Source organism: Piliocolobus tephrosceles, chromosome 7, assembly GCF_002776525.5.
Source record: "Piliocolobus tephrosceles isolate RC106 chromosome 7, ASM277652v3, whole genome shotgun sequence".
Taxonomy (NCBI): domain Eukaryota; kingdom Metazoa; phylum Chordata; class Mammalia; order Primates; family Cercopithecidae; genus Piliocolobus; species Piliocolobus tephrosceles.
In genome coordinates this window covers 15,943,969-15,968,224 of record NC_045440.1, presented here as the reverse complement: position 1 = coordinate 15,968,224, position 24,256 = coordinate 15,943,969, and the positions used below count along the sequence as shown (strand labels likewise).

Here is a 24,256-nt window from a genome sequence, read left to right as displayed (position 1 = left end):
GTATTGGTGTAGGACATCTTTAAATGTTTCAGTTATTTTGTTTTGTACATGTGTGTCTCATTTCTATAGGCATTCCTTTTAATATGATGTTCTGAAGGCAGGATTAGTCTGTGGTATTGATGCCATTTCACCTAAGGTGGCTAAATGCACAGGTTTTAAAAAGGATAAAAATTACAGTTTTATTCTAAATGCACTTGTGTTTTGCTTTCTTTCATACATTTATGAGGCAAGATGATGGTAAAGTAAAGGAGAGATGGGAGATAATTCTGATCCTGATTCTGCCTCTAAATAATTGTGTGATCTTAAAAGTCATCCAGGCCGCTACCCTGCACAGTTCTAGGGGCACCATGGCAGTCATCTTTAAATGGACCAGTGAAGTTTCTGTCCATAGACTGTGGTGTGAATGGTGACTCCTAGAATTATGCAGTGGACGCCACTAGAAATCGTAACTTCTTTTCTCTAGACCTCAGTTTTCTCACATATAGATCTAGTAGATTGGGTTAAATGAACTCAATCACTCTAAACACTGGAAGATGAATTATCCATGTGAGTCAATCCCTTTTCCACAAGTGGACCCTGTTTATAGGAAAATAGTAAAATTGTCTTTGTTGTAAGAGTTGTATTTAATTTCACGCCAATCTATTGTAGGGTTTGTTTTCATGTGTAGACTGCCTGCTTGCAAGACTTCTTGGCATGCATTTCAGGTGTCTGATTTAGACAATCTGTTGTTGGAATTTGAAAGACATTTATTTAGGGACTACACTGACTATTTTGTAAAGTAACAGCTTTGATGACACTAGTTATTCACATTGCTGAGAGCAGATATGCTGGCCCAAGATTCTGAATAAAAGATTTCCAGATCTTTTAATTGCAGTGTCTGTGAAAGGAATATTGATTTGAAAAGTTCAATCCATAAAGCATGTATTTGATTCCATTGGAGCATAAATATATTTTAATGTTTTCATATTTGAATAAAATTCCAAAACTAATTATAAATATTTAAATCATTATATAAATGTATAAAGCAAACTTACAATGCAGAAGATGCCCCTGCCTCCGATTCCTCATCACTGACCTGAGATGGTGAACCACGGCTGATGAGATGATATGTATCTTTCAGAAACTTTTCCTTATGCACATTATTTTATTTATTATTAACGAGAATTTTTTAGCAGTCTGAACTTCCTAAGTTTAAAGGATATGACACTACTAAGAATTTATTGGTATAGGTAATTAGTCAAGGAAATGAGAAGTAAAATTGTAGCCAGGTTAATGAAGGTTTTTCCTTAAATCTAAGTTCCAGTAATGTTATAGATGCATACTTAACAACTTACCTTTAGAACTTTTTTTCTTTTGCATTATCCAAATCCCTGGAATATTCCAGTTTCTTTAATCCAGAAGCAGTCACCCAGCCACAGTGAATGCTGATTTAATCTGACAGGCAAAAGTCCCTTCTGTTTTCAGACATGGTCTGAAAATTGCTTGAAGAGCTTGTGTTTTTTGTTTGTTTTTAGTTTTACTGTAAGTGATGGGTATAGTATAACCAAGAAACATCCGCGTACAAGTTTTCTGCCTATAAAGCCTCAGAAAAGTCTGTGATGTTTCATTGGCAGAGAGTCCAAGGAAAATTCTTCAGTTTGGAAGAAAAAAAAAAAGTCATTACACTCAGCCCTATTACTGCTGCCAGGCTGAGCTGGTCTTTGAATAATCATAGTCCCCAGAGAGCATTCGTTGTATGGTCTGGTGTTTGGATTTCCTTTAGTCTGGTTGTAGTTTCTGCATTGCTCCATGAAAAAGACATTAGGTGCAACAAAAGGCATTAACAATTTTTGTTTGGACAGCTAACTTGAGTAAGACGTCACTTACGTTTATAGCAGTTGGTTCTGATATTCTGAGGACTATAGGTAAGTTAGCTTGGTATGGTTGATTTGGGGCATTTAGATTAAAACCACTCAAGTTTCAAAAGTGATTTTTTTTTTTTAAAGCTCCTCTTTAAATCTTAGATGCTTTCCACCTGCTTATATTTTGTTTGTGGTATTTATCATACTTTACTGGGTTACCCCTACTTCAGGCTAAATTCTAGAATATTTGAAAATGCAAAGATTATTATGCAGAAAAGTGAGTACACCCTTATGCACTTTTTGGAAAGGATAATAGTCAAATGTAGTGCTCTAGTTTGGGTTTAAGTATCCAGTACAAACACTCTAATTAAGCAACATGTAAAAATGTTGTATATTATTACACCTGACTATGGTTATTTTATGGTTACGCCAACAATTGTATGGAGTGCGGCAGGAAATTATTATGTATTACATACTTATATGCCATCTGAAGTGTCTAGAACCTTGCTTATTTGTCACCTTTGCATTATGATTCTGATTGTAGTGCTTCCCCCCGTGTGTGTGTGTCTGTGTGTGTGTATGTCTGTGTGTATGTGTGTGTGTGTATGTGTGTGTGTGTGTGTCTGTGTGTCTGTGGATATAAGCAAAGAGTGTGGCAGTGGGTCTGCTGAGAGAGAGAAGAAAACTGAAACTACTTGAATGCTTATGATTGAAAATGATCTGAGCATTTTAAACTTGGCAATTTGGCTTTCCTGTCGTCTTCGCAACAGGAAATGAGGATTGAGGGAAGCACAACTTCGTTATTTCTGCTGCTTTTATGGTATGTTTAAAGAATATAGGATGCCCTGAAAATGTTAAACCATTTTCCTTATTAAGATTACTGACTAAGCCTTCAGAAATGCAGTTTTAAGAGTTTGTGAATGTGTGGGGTCTTCCACATGCTGGCTTGGAGGTTTTAGGAAGTTGTTGAGAGAAAAAAAAAAATTGGAATGAAAGCATTTTTTGGAATGAACTAGAGGAATCAGAATTCTTGAACCTCAGTAGGTCAGTTAATTGACTTTGTCTTGAATCTTTATACTTCCTGCAGGCTTTGCTGGGAGCTTCTCCTTCAGGGGTGCTGTCCTTGTCCTCATCAACTAGGGGCTTCCTCATGCAAAGCCTTTTTAATTGCATAGTGTGAATTATCTAAGACAAACTGACTGTACTGTGCTGTTGACAGAGTAAGTCAGTTTTCCACTCCAATGCCCATGTAAATTGTAAACATATTAAAAAAAACAAAAACAAAAAACCCCTGAAAACTCTACTCCAGAAGTGTAAACAAAATACCATTAGTTGTTTAATCTTTATTTATTGGTGTAAAAATGATCTTTTTGGATGGTTCTTTTTTCTGGTGTGTTTGATAGCAGTTTTAGAGGACTGTGGAATGCCATCTGCCCACCAGGACTCTCTCTTCTCTGCTGGTGGTCTTGTAATGGTTTTTTTTTGTTTGTTTGTTTTTTGTTTTGGAGGTAGGGGGGAGGTAGGGGAATTCTATCTGCTTATAAGACACTTGGTAATGTTTGACTATTTCTATAAAAAATATTCTAATTACTGCAAAAGGCTCTTAAAGATGTTTTAAATACAAACCTCATGTGGCTTTGAGGGTGCGTGGGGAAAGGGGGTGATATATGTTCGTTGAGGTCATTTTTATTTTTATTTTTTTTACCATGGCATAAACAGAGTTTCTCTCATAGCTTTCTTTGTGGTATATGATTTTCTTTTAAAAAGTCTTAAATGTGTGTGTTTTAGAAAGAAGTAAATTACTTTTCCTTAGATAATGAAACTAGTATCTGTCTCTATGCTTAATAAATTATTCATTTTAACCCAGATCTCTTATTCATTCTTTGAACCTCTCTTTTATTTGGTTTGGATTGAATAAAAGACCTTTGAGACCCTAGAACATCCAGAATTAATATCCTGAGTTCACAAATTAGTTTATTTGAAGAAAGAGAAGAGAGAACATTCTAAAACTCTCCTAGTTTATACTCAAAGCGTAAATCCTTTGTGTATCTCTCTAGAATGTGATAGATTATTTATACAGCTCTCTGATACTATCTGCTGTGGCTTCCTTCTTTAAATATTAATGACAGTAAAGTAGTCTTTTAAAATAATGTTTAATTCAACAGACTTGTATTGGGCACATATTGTGTGCCAGCATCTCTGCTGCTCAGTGCAGAGGACACAGTAGTGGCCTTTTAAGCATGTGTGGCTTGTCGTCTCCCTTGCCTCTTGCTGCCACTGCCAGGAGTTCACATCTGCCCTAGCAGTTTCGTGCGTCCAGTCTCTCCTCACTAGGACGTCTTCCACCTTCAGCCAGTTTGAGGCATCTGTCTCCATCATAACTTCTTTGGCAGACTCACATTGCCTCAGAGTAGAAGCCAAACTCTTGAGCTGACCAAACTGTTGCCTTTTTATCTTCATGTTCGCCAACCCCCAAACCTGGAGCATCTTACTGCACTTCAGTCTCTTTCACACCTTTTTTTTTTTTCCTTTTAAGAGACAGGGTCTTGCTCTGTCACCCAGGCTGGAGTGCAGTGGCTTGGTCATGGCTCACCCCAACCTCGAACTCCTGGGTTCAGGCAGTCCTTCTGCCCTCAGCTTTCAGAGTAGCTGGGACCATAGGTGTGCACCACCATGCCTGGCTGATTTTTTTTTTTTTTTAGAGATGGGGGGGTCTTGCTGTGTTGCCCAGGCTGGTCTCGAACTCCAGGCCTCAAGCATTGCTCCTGCCTTGGACTCCTGATGTTTTGGGATTACAGCCGTGAGCCACTGTACCCAGCCCCTTTCACCACCTTTCACTTTTTTTTTTTTTTTTTAACTGCTGATGGAGAGCTTTAATCACCGCATGTAAAAACAATACATTCATATATCAAAATTGGCCCCAAATTCCTTATTATCAACAGTCTAGAAATGAAATCACATATTCATATAAAACTTTGTTGTTTATAACTAAAAGATTTATGAAACTTTTTTATAAACACATTTTTCTTTTACTCTGAGGCTGATACCACCAAAGTGAAAACAGAAAAGTCATTATCAGCTGGAATGTATTCAATACAGAGTCTTAAAAACCGTTTATCATTATTCTGGAGTGATTTCCGTTCACTCTCCCCACCCACACTATGTGATGATAACAGGAAAAGATGGCAAATGGTTGTGTCCAGTCTTACTATATACTGGTCATCTAATTCTCAGATATACTGATCATATGATTCTCAATTCAGTCTACCTACTAAAACAAGAAAATAAAATTTTAGCATCCATTAGCTCTACACTATCATACTTTAAAATATGATTACAATAGATACCATATTTTAAAATATGCTGGTCATATAATTCTCAGATACACTGATAATACGATTCTCAATTCAATCTGCCTACCAAAACAAAATAAAATTTTAACATCCAGTAGTTCTGCACCATCATATTTTAAAATATGTATCAAAATCAGTTCTCTCTTACAAAAGAGAGGTTAGCAGTACATTCTCAGACCAAACGACAACAAACCCCCAGAAAACCAGTATAATACTTTCTTACAAAGGCTCTTGCTGTGCATTCTACATATTTTATATAAGCCACCAAGGTAAGTTCAGAGTTCATATAGATTGCCTCACAAATACTTAACTCTGGGCTGTTAGTTACCTTGAGATAAGATCTGCAAATGTCTAAAAGAAAAATGACTCCCAAATGCTGCAACAGTTATTCCATTCAAGTGCTGAGAGAGGTATGCATATTAGACTTGTAAAAAGATAGCCGTGTTGAGTAGGAGGAGATCTCATGGAGGAATGAGACTTGTGTGTGACCTTTGGGATGAGTGGGAATTAAACATTTTCTCATTCTAATCAAGGATGATGATTACTTGTGTACTGGGTGTACTCATGTGATGCTCTGCAGACATTTAATTACCCATTGGTTGCCAAGTTTCTGTTCTTCTCTTTAAAATTGCATGGATACAGATAAGACTTGTTTCTGCTGATACTGTATGCTTTCAGTTTTATGATCTTTGATAGCTGTAATGAACTTGAACTTGGTGACAAAAATTCACTAAATCAGCACCCAGTGTCAATTAGTCTTAAGATGCCTCTAAAGTCACAATTAGTCCTCTTTTTTTTTTTTAACAAAGGTAAACTAATGCTAACATAAAGATCTCTTAATTTGTAGTATATAATTTATAGTATATAAAGTATATAATTTCATATCATAAATGATAACTTAAATGATAATGAGAGGATTTGTGAAAATTAAGAACCAATATTTGGTGCTATTTCTGTTTGTCGTTAGGTAATTTAGAAGCCCTATGATATCTGATTTTGTGAGTGGGTATTTTTATGAAGAGATGTAGTAAAGGACTTTACCAGAAAATTGAGAGTATACTGTCCTTAAATTGAGTTGACCTGTCTCTGAAAGAGCCAAGAAATAAAACCAAAAGAATTGTGTGTGTGTGTGTGTGTGTATATATGTATGTATATATATCTGTGCATGTGTGTGTGTCTGTATTTTAGTGATGGTGAAGTATACATGACAGCTAGTCTTTTTTTTTTTTTTTTTGAGACAGAGTCTTGCTCTGTGGCCCAGGCTAGAGTGCAGTGGCATAATATCAGCTCACTGCAACTTGTGCCTCCCGGGTTCAAACGATTGTTCTGCCGCAGCTGCCCTAGTAGCTGGGATTACAGGTGCACGCCGCCACACCCGGCTAATTTTTGTGTATTTTGTAGAGACAGGGTTTCGCCAGGCTGGTCTCAAACTCCTGACCTCAGGCGATCTGCCTGCCTCGGTTTCCCGAAGTGCTGGGATTACAGCCGTGAGCCACTCCACCTGGCCAATGACAGCTGGTTTTCCTTCTTTATGGCTGGCTTCCCCAGTTCCTGGGCCATGGCCTGTTAGGAACTGGGCCACACAGCAGGAGGTAGGCAGCAGGCGAGAAGGCAAAGCTTCATCAGTGTTCACAGCCACTCCCCATTGCTTGCGTTACCGCCTGAGCTCCACCTCCTGTTACATTAGCGGCAGCATCAGATTCTTCTGGGAGTATAAACCCTATTGTGAACTGTGCATGCAAGGTGTCTAGGTTGCGAGCTACTTACGAGAATCTAATGCTTAATGATCTGTCACTGTCTCCCGTCACCCCCAGATGGGACTGTCTACAGGAAAACAAACTCAGGGCTCCCACTGATTCTACATTATGATGAATTGTATAATTATTTGATTATATGTTGCAATGTAATAATGATAGAAATAAAGTGTACAGTAAATTTAATATGCTTGAATCATCCCCCTCCCCCGATCCGCAGAAAAATTGTCTCCCATGAAACCAGTCCCTGGTGCCAAAAAGGTTGGAGACCTCTGGATTAGGGCGTAGACTAGTTCAGGGATCAGCCGGCTATATCTGTGGCCAAATCTGGCCCTCTGCCTGTTTTTTGTAAATCATTTTCCTGGGATGCAGTTGCGCTTGTTCATTTCCGTATCATCTGTGGCATCTTTGATTCTACAACAGCACACTTGCATAAATGCAGCACAGACTACACGTCCCATAAAGCCCAAGATATTTTATATTGGCCTTTTTCAGAAATGGCTTGCCAGCCCTTGGACTAGATTAACGTGTGAAGACATCTTGAAAGAAGCAGACCTGGGGAATATTTAAAGATGAAACAGGAACAGGGAAATTGTTCAGTGTGTAGGGGATGCGTTATTATAAACTATTATTTAATAGGTTTTCTTTCATAAAACTGCAGGTACAGAGAAATTACTGCTTTTTTTTTTTTTTTTTTGCAGTTTTCTGTCATAAAAATGCAAGTGCATAGAAATTACCATTTTCCCTGGCTGTTTTAGAACCTATTAGCTTGGATTTCTGAACAGTATCAGTGAGTAAGAGGATAGGTCAGATGTCATCAGCTACCCTGATTCTCCGTATCCCCAAGGATTTGTAGATCATATGGTGTTTTCATATTAAGTAAGTGCAGGCCTGTAACATCTTTGTTTTGATGAAAAGTTGACTAAAATGACATAGTTGTTAACTATTCGCTTCTTTCAAAGTAGTTATAGTATTTGAGAATGTATCTATCATCACGCTTCTTTCCCCCTCAAAAAATCCTTTAAAACAGTCAGCTTCACATACAATAATTTATTTCTTGCTCGCTGAGATCTGGATGGGTATTTATGATATGTGGTCACTAATCCTCCAAGGAGGGGTTCCGGGATCCAGGCTTGTTCCGTCCTGTGGTTCCATCTTGAAAGTGTTTCCACACTTGGCTTGCTTTGTTCATCTGTGTAGTCACATAAGAAAGAGCATGAAGGATTATGTGTGAGTTCTATGGTCCAGGCTCACAGGTGGTACATATGATGTCCACTCACATTCTACTGGCTGGAATACACAGCATTACCTGCAAAACACATAGAACCATATTATCTGTGTGCTAGAAAGGAGATGAGTTAGGTAACCAGCCAGCTGCAGTTACTAGTGTTTCCCTTTGCCTTGGGCTCCAGGATGGCTGGGTAGGGTGCTGTTAATCGTGTCGTCTAAAATCAGTGCCACCAGCGAGTATCTCCCTCACTGCACCCTTGTCCTGGCCCTGGTGGGCAGCTCATTCCCAAGAGAAAAAAAAGAGGTTGGGCCATTCTGAGTTTCTGCAGCTAATTCTTTTTTTTTTTTTTTTTTTTTTATTATACTTTAAGTTCTAGGGTACATGTGCATAACGTGCAGGTTTGTTACATATGTATATATGTGCCATGTTGGTGTGCTGCACCCATCAACTCATCAGCACCCATCAATTCATCATTTATATCAGGTATAACTAATTCTTAATAAATTTACAAAAATCCACTAAGTCACTTCACTTCTCCTGGATGAAGTTAGTCAAAAGTCAGGAGTGTTACACAAATTAAGTTCCTTCCACATGGAAGGAATAAGCCAAAGTGGTATGGAAGCAACATTTCCAGTTATCTTCTAGATGCAAAATATGAGCTGTCTTGAGAGGAGCATTCAAAAGCGTAAATTAAGAGTCCTAATGTAGGGAAAGTCTGTATCTACTTTAAGAAATGTAACTGGCCGAGCGTGGTGGCTCACACCTGTAATCCCAGCACTTTGGAAGGCCGAAGTATGTGTATCGCAAGGTCAGGAGTTCAAGACCAGCCTGGTCAAGATGGTGAAACCTTGCCTCTACTAAAAACACAAAAAATTAGCTGGGTGTGGTGGTGGGTGCCTGTAATCCCAGCTACTCAGGAGGCTGAGGCAGAGAATTGAACATGGGAAGTGGAAGTTGCAGTGAGCCAAGGTTGCGCCATTGCACTCCAGCCTGGGCAACAGAGCAAGACTTCATCTCAAAAAAAAAAAAAAAAAAAAAAAAAAAAGGTACCATTGGATGTGAAAGCAGCCAGCCCTGACAGCCACTGTTGTTATTGATCTGGTCAGCTGGACAGGTATTTCTCAAAGCTCTTTACCACATCTTTGTTAATCCGAGGTGGCCCATGGACCAAAAGGATCGGTATCACCAGGGAGAAGGATAGAAATGCAGAATCTCAGGCCCCATCCTTGCCTTCTGAATCAGTCAGTTGACCAGCCATTAATGTAGGCACATTAAAGTCAGAGAACTACTGTTTCAGAATAAAAGGATGTAATTTCAAATTTATACTTGTTTTCTAAATTATTTAAGGTATAACTTGTGTTACTTCACAGTCTTCTGTTTTGAAATGCATTAAATCAACTCTAGTTTCCTGCTGTTTATTTAAACAACTTCATGGGAAATCATTATGCTTTTAGGAAAGTGACCATCAGGTACTCCGCTGCTTGGTTCCTAGGTGGTAGACATGCTCCGTTAAACCTAGCGCTTGAGGTGGTTATTGAGTTTGATGAAAGGTAGGCTGCAAGAGCAAATTTAAGAATGTAAGCTTGAATTATGAAAAATAGTAGTAAGTTGAGGCTTAGAGTAGAACTGTTAGCTACCTTGAATGGTTTTAACAGGACGTGGAGACTTATGAATATATTTTTTATAATACATGCTGCTGATGGCATTTTGTTCAGCTGCTTAATTTTTGTTTTTGTTATGTTTTGTTTTTGAGACGAAGTCTCGCTCTGTCACCCAGGCTGGAGTACAGTGGCGTGATCTCGGCTCACTGCAGCCTCCGACTCCTGAGTTCCAGTGATTCTTGTGCCTCGGCCTCCTGAGTAGCTGGGATTACAGGCACCTGCCACCACACCTGGCTAATTTTTGTATTTTTGGTAGAGACAGGGTTTTTACCATGTTTGCCAGGCTGGTCTCAAACTCCTGGCCTCAAGTGATCCGCCCACCTCGGCCTCCCAAAGTGTTGATATTACAGGCCTGAGCCACTGCACACGGCCTCAACTGCTTACTTTTTAATGAGATAAAATGATAGCTTAGATGTTGTTCCAATGTCATCTTTCTTCATTTAAGGGAGGTTGAAGATCAGGTAATATTTTGAGTTTTAAAGCCTACAGAAGTAAACTCCTGTTGTGATTTGTGAGTTCTTAAAAACTTTTAAGAAGATTGATAATTACTTTATGATCTGGAAGCTGTAAATTATAACTGTATTTGTGTTGACGTCTTAAAGGACTGGCATGCCGTATATTGACATAAATAAGGAGTAAAATTACGTTCTGTGTGGTTATAAAGTTATGAAGCCAGCTTTTATGTTTTACTTTTGGAAACATTCTTGATTTTATAATTATAATATGGTGTTACAAGGTTAACTATATTAAGTCCAAATTATTCAGCTAGACACTGTGGGTAACAGGAAGGTATAGAAGACATCTACTCTTCTATAAGCCTCTAGTGAGTTTCTAGTTCAGGTGGTGAAATAAGGCACACAACTGTTGTATCATCTGCTGTTGACAGCTGATTTGGCCACGTCATGCAGTTTATTTCTCAGAGGTTTCCTCATTTGTAAAATGAAGTTTGAATTGGATCTCTAAAATTTCTTCTAGCATTAATAGGGTAATGATAATGAATTCTATTATATGATAATAATTGTAATTAATATAATGATTCAGTTCTTCAGGTGTGTCTCTTCACATGAGGAAATAATGAGATTTTTTATCTTTGGGGAATAAACAATCACTTTTAAGCTAAGATTTAGAAAGTAGATTCAGAAACTTTTTTTCCCAAAGGCATTGGAATTTTTCCTCAAGGCTTGTACTAGTAGTTTTTTGACCATTTCTTTCAGCACATGTTTACCAATTTTTAACCTTATAAATCCTTAGGGAAATAGATATTTTGGTAACCGTTTAAGAGGAGCTGCTCTGTTACATTCCCAAATCTTAAAAAGTGGGGAATTTGTTCTCTGTGGTCCAAAATACTCTCTGAAAAAGATCGCCTTATTTTCTCATATGATTCTCTTAGAAAGGAAACTTGATCATTCTGCTTTGTTCTGGAGTGTTACACAAGTGTTATACCTTTGTTCTGGTAGGTAGTGCTACCAAGAGAGAACTTGAGAAATTATCCCTTTGGGTGAGGATGGCATGTTTCAAGTTTTTTTTTTTTTTTTTTTTTTCCTCCTCTAGCGCACACTCTCTTTTTATTTTTTAACTTTCTGCATCTGGTTTAATAAAAATATTTCTAAGATGGTAACTTTGAAGGCTTTACAAATAGCAACTATAGGAATATGAAGACTTTGCTTGTGAGTCAGGTGAGATTAAGTCGAAGAATATACGTGTCTAGCAAGTGGTGGAAGGTTAGGACCCATTCTTAAAGTTGGGGAGAAGTAAAATAGGCGGTAAAACAAAATGGCCAACTTTTAACTCTTTTGACAAACTCCTGAGCTAAGGCTGGTCACCCCTTTTCTGTCCGTGGCTTTGTCTTCATGGTGGTGTTGGTGACTTAAAGCCGCTGTTTTCTTTTCGTGAATGGTGAGGTTGATCTTCCAGCTTCCTGGAACTGATGACCTTAAGTACAGAATCTTTTTGATATCCAAATCTCTGTACCACTAATTTTTTACTCTTGTCTACAAAGTAGAAGAGATGTCCGTAAATTTATTTTATATTAAAACACTCCTTAAGTATTTATGAACACATGTTTTTGGGTTTTTTAGTCTCTTTGCTCACCAATTTGAAATTTGTTTTATTTTGTTTTAATAGTGATAGGGTCTGTGTCACCTAGCCTGAAGTGTGGTGGTACTACTGGGCCCAACTGATCCTTTCTCCCTAGCCTTCTGAGCAGCTGGGACTACAGGTGTGCACCACCACACCCTACTAATTAAAAAAAAAAATGTGTAGAGGTAAGGTCCTGCTGTGTTGCCCAGGCTAGTCTTGAACTCCTGGGCTCAAATGTTGCTCCTGCCTTGGCCTCCGGAAGTGCTGAGATTACAGGCATGAGCCACCACACCCACCCTCTTTCTGTGAATTAAAAAAAATCATAAACCCAAGTGTACTAAAAAGTTATGTGAAAGTTGAATGGTTGATGGCTTCTTTATTTTTCTATTACTCTTGTAAACCACTAGCTTGTAAATCTATTTAACCTTTAGTGGCGTTTCACAACCATTAGCGATGTTTTTATACTATAATGACATGGGAAAATGCCTTGGAGGCAATGCTGACCACAGTATATGAGTCTTAAAAGTAAAACTCAGTATATAATATATATACTTTATATTATATATTTATATATAAATATATAAAGATAACATATATATAATATACATATATAGTAACATGCGCATTATAGAGAATTCTGCCCCCTTTTTAAATATAGCAATTTGGCAAATGATCAGATGTCAAAGATTGTGAAGATTATTTATAAATGAGAAAAGCTGGACCTCTTTTCTACAAAAGGTTTTTTAGAAAAATTAGCTGGGCATGCTGGCACATACCTATAGTCACAGCTACTGGGAAGGCTGAGGTGGGAAGATCACTTGAGCTTAGGAGGTTGAGGCTGCAGTAAGCTGTAGTCATATCACTGCACTGCAGCTTGGGTGACAAAGGTGAGACCTTGTCTCAAAAGAAAGAAAAATAAAAAAAAAAGACAACTGGTAAAAACAAACATAGGACTAGTGATACAGTTATTTATCCTCTTATATACGTATTTATAAAATAACTTTGGGTCAGGGCATGGTGGCTGACGCCTGTAAATCCCAGCACTTTGGGAGGCTGTGGCGGGCATATCACGAGGTCAGGAGTTCGAGACCATCCTGGCTAACACGGTGAAACCCCGTCTCTACTAAAAATACAAAAGATTAGCTGGGCATCGTGGCGGCTGCCTGTAATCCCAGCTACTCGGGAGGCTGAGGCAGGAGAATCACTTGAACCCGGGAGGTGGACGTTGCAGTGAGTCGAGATCGCACCACTGCACTCCAGCCCGGGCGACAGTGCCAGACTCCGTCTCAAAATAAATAAATAAAAAATAACTTCGACATATGAGCCCTTTATTCAATTTATATGAAGTTTAAAAATCATCTTTTATGTACTTCAGAAGAGGGAACTTGGGTAATAAAAATTACGTTAATTGAAGCTAATAATTATTTACAAAGACAGTTCCTATGATCTGTGCTAAGTGCGTGTTTGCAGTGCACTTTACATATATTTGCTTCTGCCGCAATCTGTTAAAACTGAGTATTAGCTGTTAGGGAAGCAGAAAGGTGTAGCATATTTAAGTGCTTTTGGAAAATATATCCCATGCATGTAAGCCTAAAAATGAATAAATATATTTCTTGATTTCAACATTTAGCTTGGATGTATTTTATACTGGAGGATTAAAAATGTTAATTTATGTTTCATAAAAGCTTTTATTGAGGCTCTTGCCAATAAACCATTCAGTGATTTCACCACGGAGTTATATGGTAGAAAGAGTTCACAAATTTACACTTTCCATTAGCATATAAATCATGCAGCCCTCATTTTTGGATTCAAAATCGCCTTTTGGATGTGTGTGTGTGCACATGCTGTTGAAATCAACATTGCAGCCTTTCTTTATTCCATTAAAGGCTGGTATCAGGATGCTTGGCCAGAAACACACAGAACCCTGTTAGCGAAGAAAACTGATCGTTTCAGTTTTAACATAGTTCCTTTTCTGGGTTTATTCAGGCCACTGAAGTTTGAATACAGAGACAACGTTGCAAGGTAGAAAAATGAGACCTACTCTTCATTCAGCAATTTGAATTGACACACGGAGTGGCATTTTTTCGCTCCCTCATGGATATTTTTTTTTTCTTTACAACAGTACTGTGACATCGGATTGACGTTGAATACTAGGATTGGAAAATCAGTTCAAGTGTGTGTGTATCTGTTCGCAGTAGTAAAAAGAGTTAACAAATTTACACTTTCCATCAGTATATGAATCACGCAGCCCTCATTGTAGGATTCCGAATGACCTGTTTGTAGTCCTAGCTTGAACATTTGGACCTTTCTTAGGCACTGCAGTTTGACCAAAAGCATAATAAAATTTATTTCCCAAAAGTGGCTGGGCATGGTGGCTCACGCCTGTAATCCCATTGCTTTGGGAGGCCGAGGTGGGCAGATCACCTGAGGTCAGGAGTTCGAGACCAGCGTGGTGAAACCCCATCTCTACTAAAAATACAAAACTCAGCCACACGTGATGGTGTACACCTGTAGTCCCTGCTACTCAGGTGACTGAGGCAGGAGAATTGCGTGAAACCAGGAGATGGAGGTTTCAGTGAGCCGAGATTGCACCACTGCCCTCCAGCCTGGGTGACAGAGTGAGACTCCATCTCAAAAAAGCAAAAAGTTTTAGATTTGAATGCTTTCATGGGTGTTTTTGAAAGTTTCATTTTGAAGTGTACAATTCAGTAGTTTTCAGTATATAACATTGTGCAACCATCATCATTATATAGTTTTAGAACATACTCGCAAAAGAAACATCATCCCAATTAGCAGCCACTTTAGGTTTGCCTGTTCTGGACGTTTCATGTAAATAGTGTTGTACAGTATGTAGACCTTTATGACTGACTTCTTTCATTTGATACAACATTTTCAAGTGTAATATTATATCCACATTGTACCATGTGTCAATATTGCATTCCTTTCTATTGCTGAAGAATATTTTGTTGAATGCATAACAACACATTTTGCTTTCTGCTCTTCAGTTGATGAACATGTGGGTTTCTACTTTATGAGCATTAGCAATAGTGCTTCTTTTTTTTGTTTTTTGTTTTTTTTTTTTTGAGACGGAGTTTCGCTCTTGTCCTCCAGGCTGGAGTGCAGTGGCACAATCTCGGCTCACCACAGCTGTGTTCTGCCTCCCAGGTTCAAGCAATTCTCCTGCCTCACCCTCCTGAGTAGCTGGGATTACAGGCACGCACCACCATGCCCGGCTAATTTTGTGTTTTTAGTAGAGACGGGGTTTCTCCATATTGAGGCTGGTTTCGAACTCCTGACCTCAGGTGATCCGCCTGCCTTGGCCTCCCAAAGTGCTGGGATTACAGGCTTGAGCCACCGCACCTGGCCTGAATAGTGCTTCTATTAAGAATCATGCATGTTTGTGTGCAAGTTCCCGTGTTGACGTGTTTTCATTTTCTTCAGTAGATTCTTAGGAGTAGAATTGCTGAGTCATGTGGTACTTAAGTCTTCTTTGGCCACCGTAACAAATTATCATACACTGGATGGCTTAAGCAACAAAAACTTGTTTTCTCACAGTTCTGGAGGCTGGAAAGTTCAAGATTAAGGTTCTTTTCAGGGTTTGGTTTCTGGTGAGAGCTCTCCTCCTCTTCTCAGTGTACCCTAATTTTGTAGAGAGAGGGGATGAATCAAAGGTGGGAGCGCATTCTGGTGTCACTTCCCCTTCTTCTAAGGGCACCAGCTCTATCGGATCAGCACTCCACCCTTACGACTGCATTTAACCTTAATCACCCCTTAAAGGCTCTGTCTCCAACATGGTTAACATAAGGAGGGGGTTGGGCTTCACATATGAATTGGAGAGGGGGCGGGAACAGTTTCGTCCATAACATATGGTAACTCTCTCACATTTCCAGGGACTTCCACCAGGGTACCACTTTAGCCTTTAAGAATCAACAGCTTTTTTTTTTCCCTTCAATTTGGAAATGGCGTATGTTTAAGATAGGAATAAAAACAAAGGAGAAACGTGAGTTCTCGATTGATCTTCAGCCCATTTGCTGGGCTTTCATGGTCTGTCTAATAATCACTCTGCGTGGAAATAATAGGGGGCCCTTCTGAGAATGAAAGGGACATGATTACTAATCATCCTGGGACAACAGTCATATTTTGGGACAGAGCCTTTAAGGAGATGATTTAGGTTAAATGCAGTCATAAGGGTGGAGTGTTGATCCAATAGAGCTGGTGCCCTTAGAAGAAGGGGAAGTGACATCATAAGCAAATATGGGTGAATTGTCACTCTGTCAGCCAAGAAGAAGGAAAAACTATTGCCGGATTTAGCTCCTTCTCTCTATGACAAGTCCCTAGGAGTGGGGAAGAGGCATATCAGTTATAAAGTCAGGGACAGGGTTAACGAGAAATGACCCATCTTCCATTCTGCCCCATTCCCTCACATGTAAAAAGTGTCTTGAAAAGGGGTGATAGATTGCGTAATTATATCTCAGTTACCCACGTCAATAGTTGTGGGTTCTAAATGTGAACATAAAGTGGTTGAAACTAATCACTCAGGGATTGAAACTAAGGGGTGGCCTGTTAATTTTTCTAATAGTTACTTGAGTTAAACATTTTATTTTTTCCAGGGAACAACAAACCATTTAATCTTCAGAGCATCTTAGACTAAAAAACTTTGAACTGTGCTGAAAAACCTAGAAGACAGACCATTTTCCCCACCCTCTCATTTAAAAGGAATTGAAGAAGACATAAAATGGCAGAGGTTTAAGGTTACTATTCAGGATGACTGATGATAATTCAGATGGTAAAATAGAAGATGAATTGCAAACCTTCTTTACCAGTGATGAAGACGGAAATACACATGCATACAACCCGAAATCACCATCTACACAAAACTCCCCAGCCAGCAGTGTGGATTGGAATTCTGCCAACCCAGATGACATGGTGGTTGATTATGAAACTGACCCTGCTGTGGTTACTGGTGAAAATATTTCTTTAAGTCTTCAGGGTGTTGAAGTATTTGATCATGAAAAGTCTCCTAGTGATTTCATTAGTAAGCAGGTGTTAGATATGCATAAAGATTCCATTTGTCAGTCTCCTGCGCTTGTAGGTACCGAGAAGCCTGAATATCTGCAACACAGTTGTCATTCCCTAGAAGCGGTTCAGGGCCAGAGTGTTGAGCCATCTTTGCCTTTTGTGTGGAAGCCTAATGACGATTTGAACTGTATAGGCTGCTCTGCTTCCTTGGAGCTAAACCAGACATTTGATATGACAGTGGATAAAGTTAACTGCACCTTTATATCACGTCATGCCATCGGAAAGAGTCAGTCCTTCCATACCACTGGAAGCCTGCCACCAACTGGTGGGAGAAGTGGAAATACATCTTTATCCTATTCCACTTGGACATCTTCCCATTCTGATAAGATGCATGCAAGAGAAACTACTTACGACAGAGAAAGCTTTGAAAACCCTCAAGCCACACCATCAGAAGCCCCAGACATGACTTACACAGCATTTTCTGATGTGGTGATGCAAAGTGAGGTTTTTGTTTCAGATATTGGAAATCGGTGTCCATGTTCTTCAGGAAAGGTCACCAGTGGGTACACAGATGGATCACAGCAAAGACTAGTTGGAGAAAAAGAGACACAAGCTCTAACACCAGTTTCTGATGGCATGGAAGTCCCCAATGGTTCTGCATTACAAAAGTTCTTTTGTTTATCCCAAGATGAATCCAATAGCGAACCACATTCACAGAGCTCATACAGGCAAAAGGAAATGGGCCAAAATCTGAGAGAGACAGTGTCCCATTGTCTTATTGATGATGAATGCCCTTTAATGGTGCCAGCTTTTGATAAAAGCGAAGCCCAAGTGCTGAACCCAGAGCATAAAGTCACTCAGACTGAAGACACACAAATGGCCTCCAAAGGAAAGGATTTGGGAACCCAAAATCGTACCTCAGAATTGATTCTAAGTAGCCCGCCAGGACAAAAGGTGGGCTTGTCATTTGGACTGACTTGGGATGCAAATGATGTGGTCATTAGCACAGACAACACGATATGCATGTCAACACCAGTCCTAGAACCCACAAAAGTAACCTTTTCTGTTTCACCGATTGAAGCAACAGAGAAATCTAAGAAAGTGGAGAAGAGTAATCGAGGGCTTAAAAACATACCAAACTCGAAGGAGGCACCTGTGAACCTGTGTAAACCTAGTTTAGGAAAATCAACAACCAAAACGAATACCCCAATAGGTTGCAAAGTTAGAAAAACTGAAATTATAAGTTACCCGAGACCAAACTTCAAGAATGTCAAAGCAAAAGTTATGTCTAGACCAGTGTTGCAGTCCAAAGATGCTGCTTTATCTAAGGTCACACCCCGACCTCAGCTGACCGGTGCCTCATCACCCTCATCAGTGGTTTCCTCAAGACAGCCAACAGTCTTGAGCAGAACACCAAGAGCTGACTTGAATGCAGGCAAAAAAGCAGAAATTCTAATTAACAAGACGCATAAGCAGCAGTTTAATAAACTCATTACTAGCCAGGCTGTGCATGTTACAACTCATGCTAAAAATGCTTCTCACAGGGTTCCAAGAACAACATCTGCCATGAAATCGAATCAGGAAGATGTTGACAAAGCCAGTTCTTCTAACTCAGCATGCGAGACCGGGTCCGTTTCTGCGTTGCTTCAGAAGATCAAAGGCATACTCCCTGTTAAAATGGAAAGTGCAGAATGTTTGGAAATGACATACGTTCCCAACATTGATAGGAATAGCCCCGAGAAGAAGGGTGAAAAAGAAAATGGGACATGTATGGAAAAACAAGAGCTGAAACAAGAGATGATGAATGAGACTTTTGAATATGGTTCTCTGTTTTTGGTAAGTAATATATGCTTTTTTTGCAAGCTTCAGAGAACTGTGGAGAAAACCGAGATGTGTTAGCAATTAGTTATCTGTTAGTCAATAATATTGCAGAACTAGGTGGGCAGATGTACATTCAGTTGTTAATTCATTATCAGTACATATTAGGGTATTAATAGGTTTCAATATAACAAACCTGCATATGGGGAAGAAAATCCTCAATGTCGGTATTTTGTATCAAGTATCACCGTTCTTTTTAATAGTGTGCTGAAAAGATGAAGCTACTTTCATATTTTAGTATAATTAGTAGTTTAAATGCCTGATACAATCAGGTTATTTTTTATTTTTCTGAAAAAGTTGGGTTGTCAACTTTAAAATGTTTGGGACAACATTTAAGAAAGGGCTTGGGAGTGCTGGTAAACATGTCAACACAAAAATAACTCCTGGACTCTTGTGGAGGAGGCAGCTCCGGGAAGTAGAGCCCTCTTGTATGAGCAAGAGTGTTCTTGATTTTTCCTCTGACCAGCTAATAATGATTTTGGGCAAGTAATTTTTTGAGACCCAAAGATGAAGGGATTGGACCTCGTGGATGTGTGAAGCCTCTTGTAGTCTTAATGTATTAATTCCTGGTACATAAAATAAAATATCTTTTACTCATGTATAGTGAAAAACTAGTATGTTTTCCACAGCACCCGTCTGAAATATTTGGGGAGCACCTAGAGACTTCTATTTAAAGAATAAAAAATCCACATGCAGTATAAAGGTGATTTTCCTTTAAACATGCATGTATTTTTGAGAACAGTGTGAAGAAATTGGTTTTGTGAGGTTTAAAAACATTTGACAGGCCACTGTTGGCCATTGGGTGTGTGTCCTCGGCCCTGTTTTTGGCAGTGGGGACTTAGTTGTATTTTCAGCTCAGACAGGCTGTCCTTGGCTGCCTGTCCTCTGGGTCAGGAAGGGCGGTAGGTGCCAGGGGAGAAAGGCAGGTGTGACACAGACAGCCTGTCGCTTGGAGGGCTCATGGCAAGAGGAATGAAGCACATGGAATAGCAAGTGCGGAAGGGCTGACTTAGGTGTGTGTCTTCAGGGTGCGTAGGGGCCACACAGGGAATTGTCAGGTTCCTTTAGAAGACAAGGTTAGGAAAGACTGACGATATTCTTGATTCTCTAAAACATCAGTTCAGACATGTTTGGGCTTTAACCAGTCTTCTGTGTTTGGAAGAAGGGTGCACCACAGTGATTTCTAAACAAGTTCATCCATAGTTTCAAAACTCAGATTTAGTTTTTAAGTTATCTTGAAGTCAAACTTAGAAAACTCATTTATAATTTTATTTTTTTTTTGCAAAATTAAATGACAACATGCTCTTAATTCTAATCAACTTTCTTAGTTTGGCGTTTATAGATATACTTAGAAACACGATGTTTATTCTCTTGATTTATGGGAGACTTTTTTTGGTGTGTCAGTCCCCAGCTACCAAAAACTCATAAAGTTTTTTTTTTTCTTTAAATGACATTTGTCTTGAGTTTAAATTGGTTGTGTAATTGTGTAATTTCGAAACTGAAAGTTTTCCTGGTTTGTGTATTTAGTCTTAGGGTTATATTGCCCCTCTGCAGCTTGAAAGCCTGTTCTTCAGGCTCCCGATGTGGTATTGAAGTAAGGTGACAGAATCATCAGGTTGAAATGGATCCCAGTACATCTTGGAGAAGCAGCACTTTTCGCCTTAGGAATCTGGCAATTAGGATTCATAATTAGATATGAAATACTTTGTAGGTCCTGAAAGATTGTCCCATATTCGCAGTGCTGTCACTTTTGCTTGACAACTGGCATAAAGGACTTACTCTTTTTTCTTTTTTTTTTTTCTTAAAGATGGAGTCTTGTTCTTGCTCTGTCCCCAGGCTGGAGTGCAGTGGCACAATCTTGGCTCATTGCAACCTCCGCCTCCCGGGTTCAAGCAATTCTGCTGCCTCAGCCTCCGAAGTAGCTGGGACTACAGGCGTGCACCACCATATTCAGCTAATTTTTGTATTTTTAGTAGAGACGAGGTTTCCCCATGTTGTCCGGGTTGGTCGCGATCCCTTGACCTCATGATCTGCCTGCCTCAGCCTCCCAAAGTGCCGGGACCATAGTCGTGAGTCACCGCGCCCGGCCTACTCTTTTTTCATGATCATGTCTGAAGCACAGTGCTCTCTGATTTTGCTAGTTTATCTCTTTCACATTTCCATGACTCTGGGAAGGAGGATGGGAACGTGTCTGGGAGACCCTCATAGGCCACTGGGCTTTGCACTTACTGTAGAGAGCTGAATGAATTTGCTGAGTGTTTTCCTGAAAAGTGAACGTCTGTTGGTCACTTTGGCAGCACTCAGAGGCTCTTGTTGCCCTGGATTGATGATGAGACCATCCTGGAGGGATATTAATTTTCTTTTTCTTTGAGATGGAGTCTTGCTCTGTCACCCAGGCTGGAGTGCGGTGATGCAATCTCGGCTCACTGCAACCTCTGCCTCCCGGGTTCAAGGAATTCTCTCACCTCAGCCTCCCGAGTAGCTGGGACTACAGGCGCATACGCCTGGCTAATTTTTTGTATTTTTATTAGAGATGGGGTTTCACCATGTTGGCCAGGCTGGTCTCAAACTCCTGACCTCAAGTGATCCGCCCTCATCGGCTTCCCAAAGTGCTGGGATTACAGGCGTGAGCCACCACACCCAGCCGGATGTTAATTTTTACTGTTCTGTTGGCCTACCTTCGGCCTTGAATTTACTGAATCCCTAGGCTGCCTGCAGCTTCACAGCTCTTTGGTGGTCAGGGTTTATCTGAATCGTTGGAAAAGTTTTTATTTGGAGGCTGAGACGGGCGGATCACGAGGTCAGGAGATCGAGACCATCCTGGCTAACACGGTGAAACCCCATCTCTACTAAAAAAATACAAAAAACTAGCCGGGCGAGGTGGCGGGCGCTTGTAGTCCCAGCTACTTGGGAGGCTGAGGCAGGAGAATGGCGTAAACCCGGGAGGCGGAGCTTGCAGTGAGCTGAGATCCGGCCACTGCACTCCAGCCTGGGCGACAGAGCGAGACTCTGTCTCAAAAAAAAAAAAAAAAAAAAAAAAAAAAAAGAAAAGTTTTTATTTGGAAGAAGGAACTTGATTTTTATTTGAAACAGGGGGCTAGATGTAGCTTCTCACAACAGAGGTTATGCATTCATGATAGTGTGTGAGATAAAGGGAGTGGAGACTTACCTAAAAGGAAAGGAATTGATGTTTATTCAGTCCTTGCTCTGGGTCGGGCACTTTGCTCAGGTGCCTTAGGTGTATTAGGTCGTTTAATAGGCCTATAATACTCAGCTGCTTTACATACATTGTTATTTACTCTTCCCAGTAACAACAGGGCAATTGTTGTCGACATTTTAATACTTCAGCCAGGCCACTTAAAACTCACACAGCTGGTAAGTAGTAAAATTGGGCTTCACATGCAGAGCCCTCACTTGAATACTGGCCTTTTCTGCTCCATACACTGTAGGGTTTCAAAATTTTTGGAATGTTGGCTCTGAAAGGCAAAATAAGTGATTTGCTGAAGATTCACTTTTGTAAATTGATGAGAAGTTTGCATTACTTTTTAAAAGAAGGTTTTCTCTGGGAGATTAACGTTTGGGTTACTTTTTAAAAGAAGATTTTTCTCTGGGAGATGAATTTAGCCAGCTTTAACTGAACCTAGCCAGAGACAGAAGATCTTTGTTAGTTTGTGTACAGTCGCTTGCTTTTCTTGGCCAATTCTGTATTGTTCTCCAGTGCCAAAACATGACCTCCAGCTGTTCTCATGGGTGACTGGCCTGCTAAGTTATTGTTGAATTCACCTAATGTATGAATTCTGCCATCAGCGTTGGGCTTTATGTATCTCTATTGGAAATTAACACTTGTGCTTTATTAAAGAAAGAAAAGTGATGGCGGGGAATATGCTGCGTTACAAGTACGGATTTTGGAGTAGTTTCAAATTGGAGCTCCACCATTTACTGAGCAAAGTGACCTCAGGCAGGTTACTAAGTCTCTGTTGGGCTCATTTGTTCTTTGTGTCAAAAAAGCGTCAAACTCTGTAATATATTTGAAGAGATTTATTCTGAGCCAAATGTGAGTGACCAGTGGCCCATGACACAGCCCTTAGGAGATCCTGAGATGTGACTAAGGTGATCCAGGTACAGCTCGGTTTTACACATTTTAGGGAGACATGAGACATCAATCAGTACATGTAAGGTATACATTGGTTCTGTCTAGAAAGGAGAGACAACTGGAAGTGGAGGCAGCTTCCAGGCCACAGGCAGGTTTAAATATTTTCTTTCTTTTTCTTTTTTTTTTTTGAGACAGATTCTCTGTTGCCCAGGCTGGAGTGCAGTGGTGTGATATCTTGGCTCACTGCAGTGTCTGCCTCCCAGGTTCAAGTGATTCTCTTGCCTCAGCCTTTTGAGTAGCTGGGTTTACAGGTGAGGACCACCACACCCAGCTAATTTTTTTGTATTTTTAGTAGAGACGGGGTTTCGTCATGTTGGCCAGGCTGGTCTTGAACTTGTGGCCTCATGTGATCTGCCCACCTTGGCCTGTCAAAGTACTGGGATTACAGGTTTGAGCCACTGCCCCCAGCCTAAAGATTTTCTAATTGGCAGTTGGTTCAAAGAGTTAAAGACCTGGAATCAACAAAAAGGAATGTCTGGGTTAAGGTAAGGAGCTGTGGAGACCAAGGTTTTATCATGCAGATGAAAGCTTCAGGTAGCCTGCTTCAGGGGGAGTTGATAGCAAATGTTTCTTATCAGACTTAAAAGAGTCTGTTCTGTCAGTCTTAAGGTCTGTGTTGATGTTAATGCTGGTCAGCTGTGCCTGAATTCCAACCTGGGAGGAGAGTATAATTATGTCTGACTCCCCCCTTCCTTTCCTATCCTGACCTAGTTTTTCAGGTTAACCTTGGAATGCCCTTGGCCAAAAGAAGTGGTCCCTTCAGATGGTTGGGGGGCTTAGAATTTTATTGTTGCTTTACATTCATGTAAAGGGAGAATGCAAATTATAGTTTGGTGTTGGAATTCACACTGTAAGGCTCAGGCTCCCATTTCCTCTGTGTAGAATAGAAACATTTCTTGGGTGCCTACTGTGTATTATGTATATGGTGATGATTGTTAGGGTATAGGGAAAATTTCTTGGGTGCCTACTGTGTATTATGTAATGGTGATGATTGTTAGGGTATAGGGAAAAAAGAGACCCTGTCTAAATGTAGTGCCTAGTGCAGTGGGTAATACTGATGCAGGAGTTTTTCTCAACCCCTTTGTAAAACTTGCAATGGGGGCGCCCCATTTATTCAGCCCGCCATGCTCAACCTCTTGTGGGCAGGAGTGTTTGGGCAAGTGAGTACCGGATCCAGCCAGCCACTTTGAGCACCAGCAGGAGCAGGCTCTGTGTAGGCCTCACAGTGGTGCCCAGGTGGTGGTGTCTGTGACCCCCAGAGCTCCAGAGGGCATGTTACAGTGCTCT

At 40.1% G+C, this 24,256-nt stretch overlaps 1 protein-coding gene and 1 long non-coding RNA gene across 3 annotated transcripts in view; one reads left to right on the top strand and one right to left on the bottom strand.

The window, feature by feature from the left end:
- The window catches only part of MTUS1 (microtubule associated scaffold protein 1), a 157,675-nt gene that overhangs the window by 25,813 nt on the left and 107,606 nt on the right, over nt 1–24,256 (top strand). For both annotated transcript variants that reach the window (XM_023216621.1, XM_023216622.1), the window contains one exon: nt 16,530–18,774. In XM_023216621.1, coding sequence (XP_023072389.1) covers nt 16,684–18,774 — 2,091 coding nt within the window. In that variant the 5' untranslated portion in view covers nt 16,530–16,683. Of the gene's footprint in view, nt 1–16,529; nt 18,775–24,256 lie in introns of those variants that run through there.
- On the bottom strand, nt 7,984–17,518 carry LOC116418858. Its single transcript, XR_004229027.1, has 2 exons — nt 17,410–17,518; nt 7,984–8,257 (listed from the first exon to the last, which is right to left on the bottom strand). It is a non-coding gene; the product is annotated as an uncharacterized LOC116418858 (long non-coding RNA).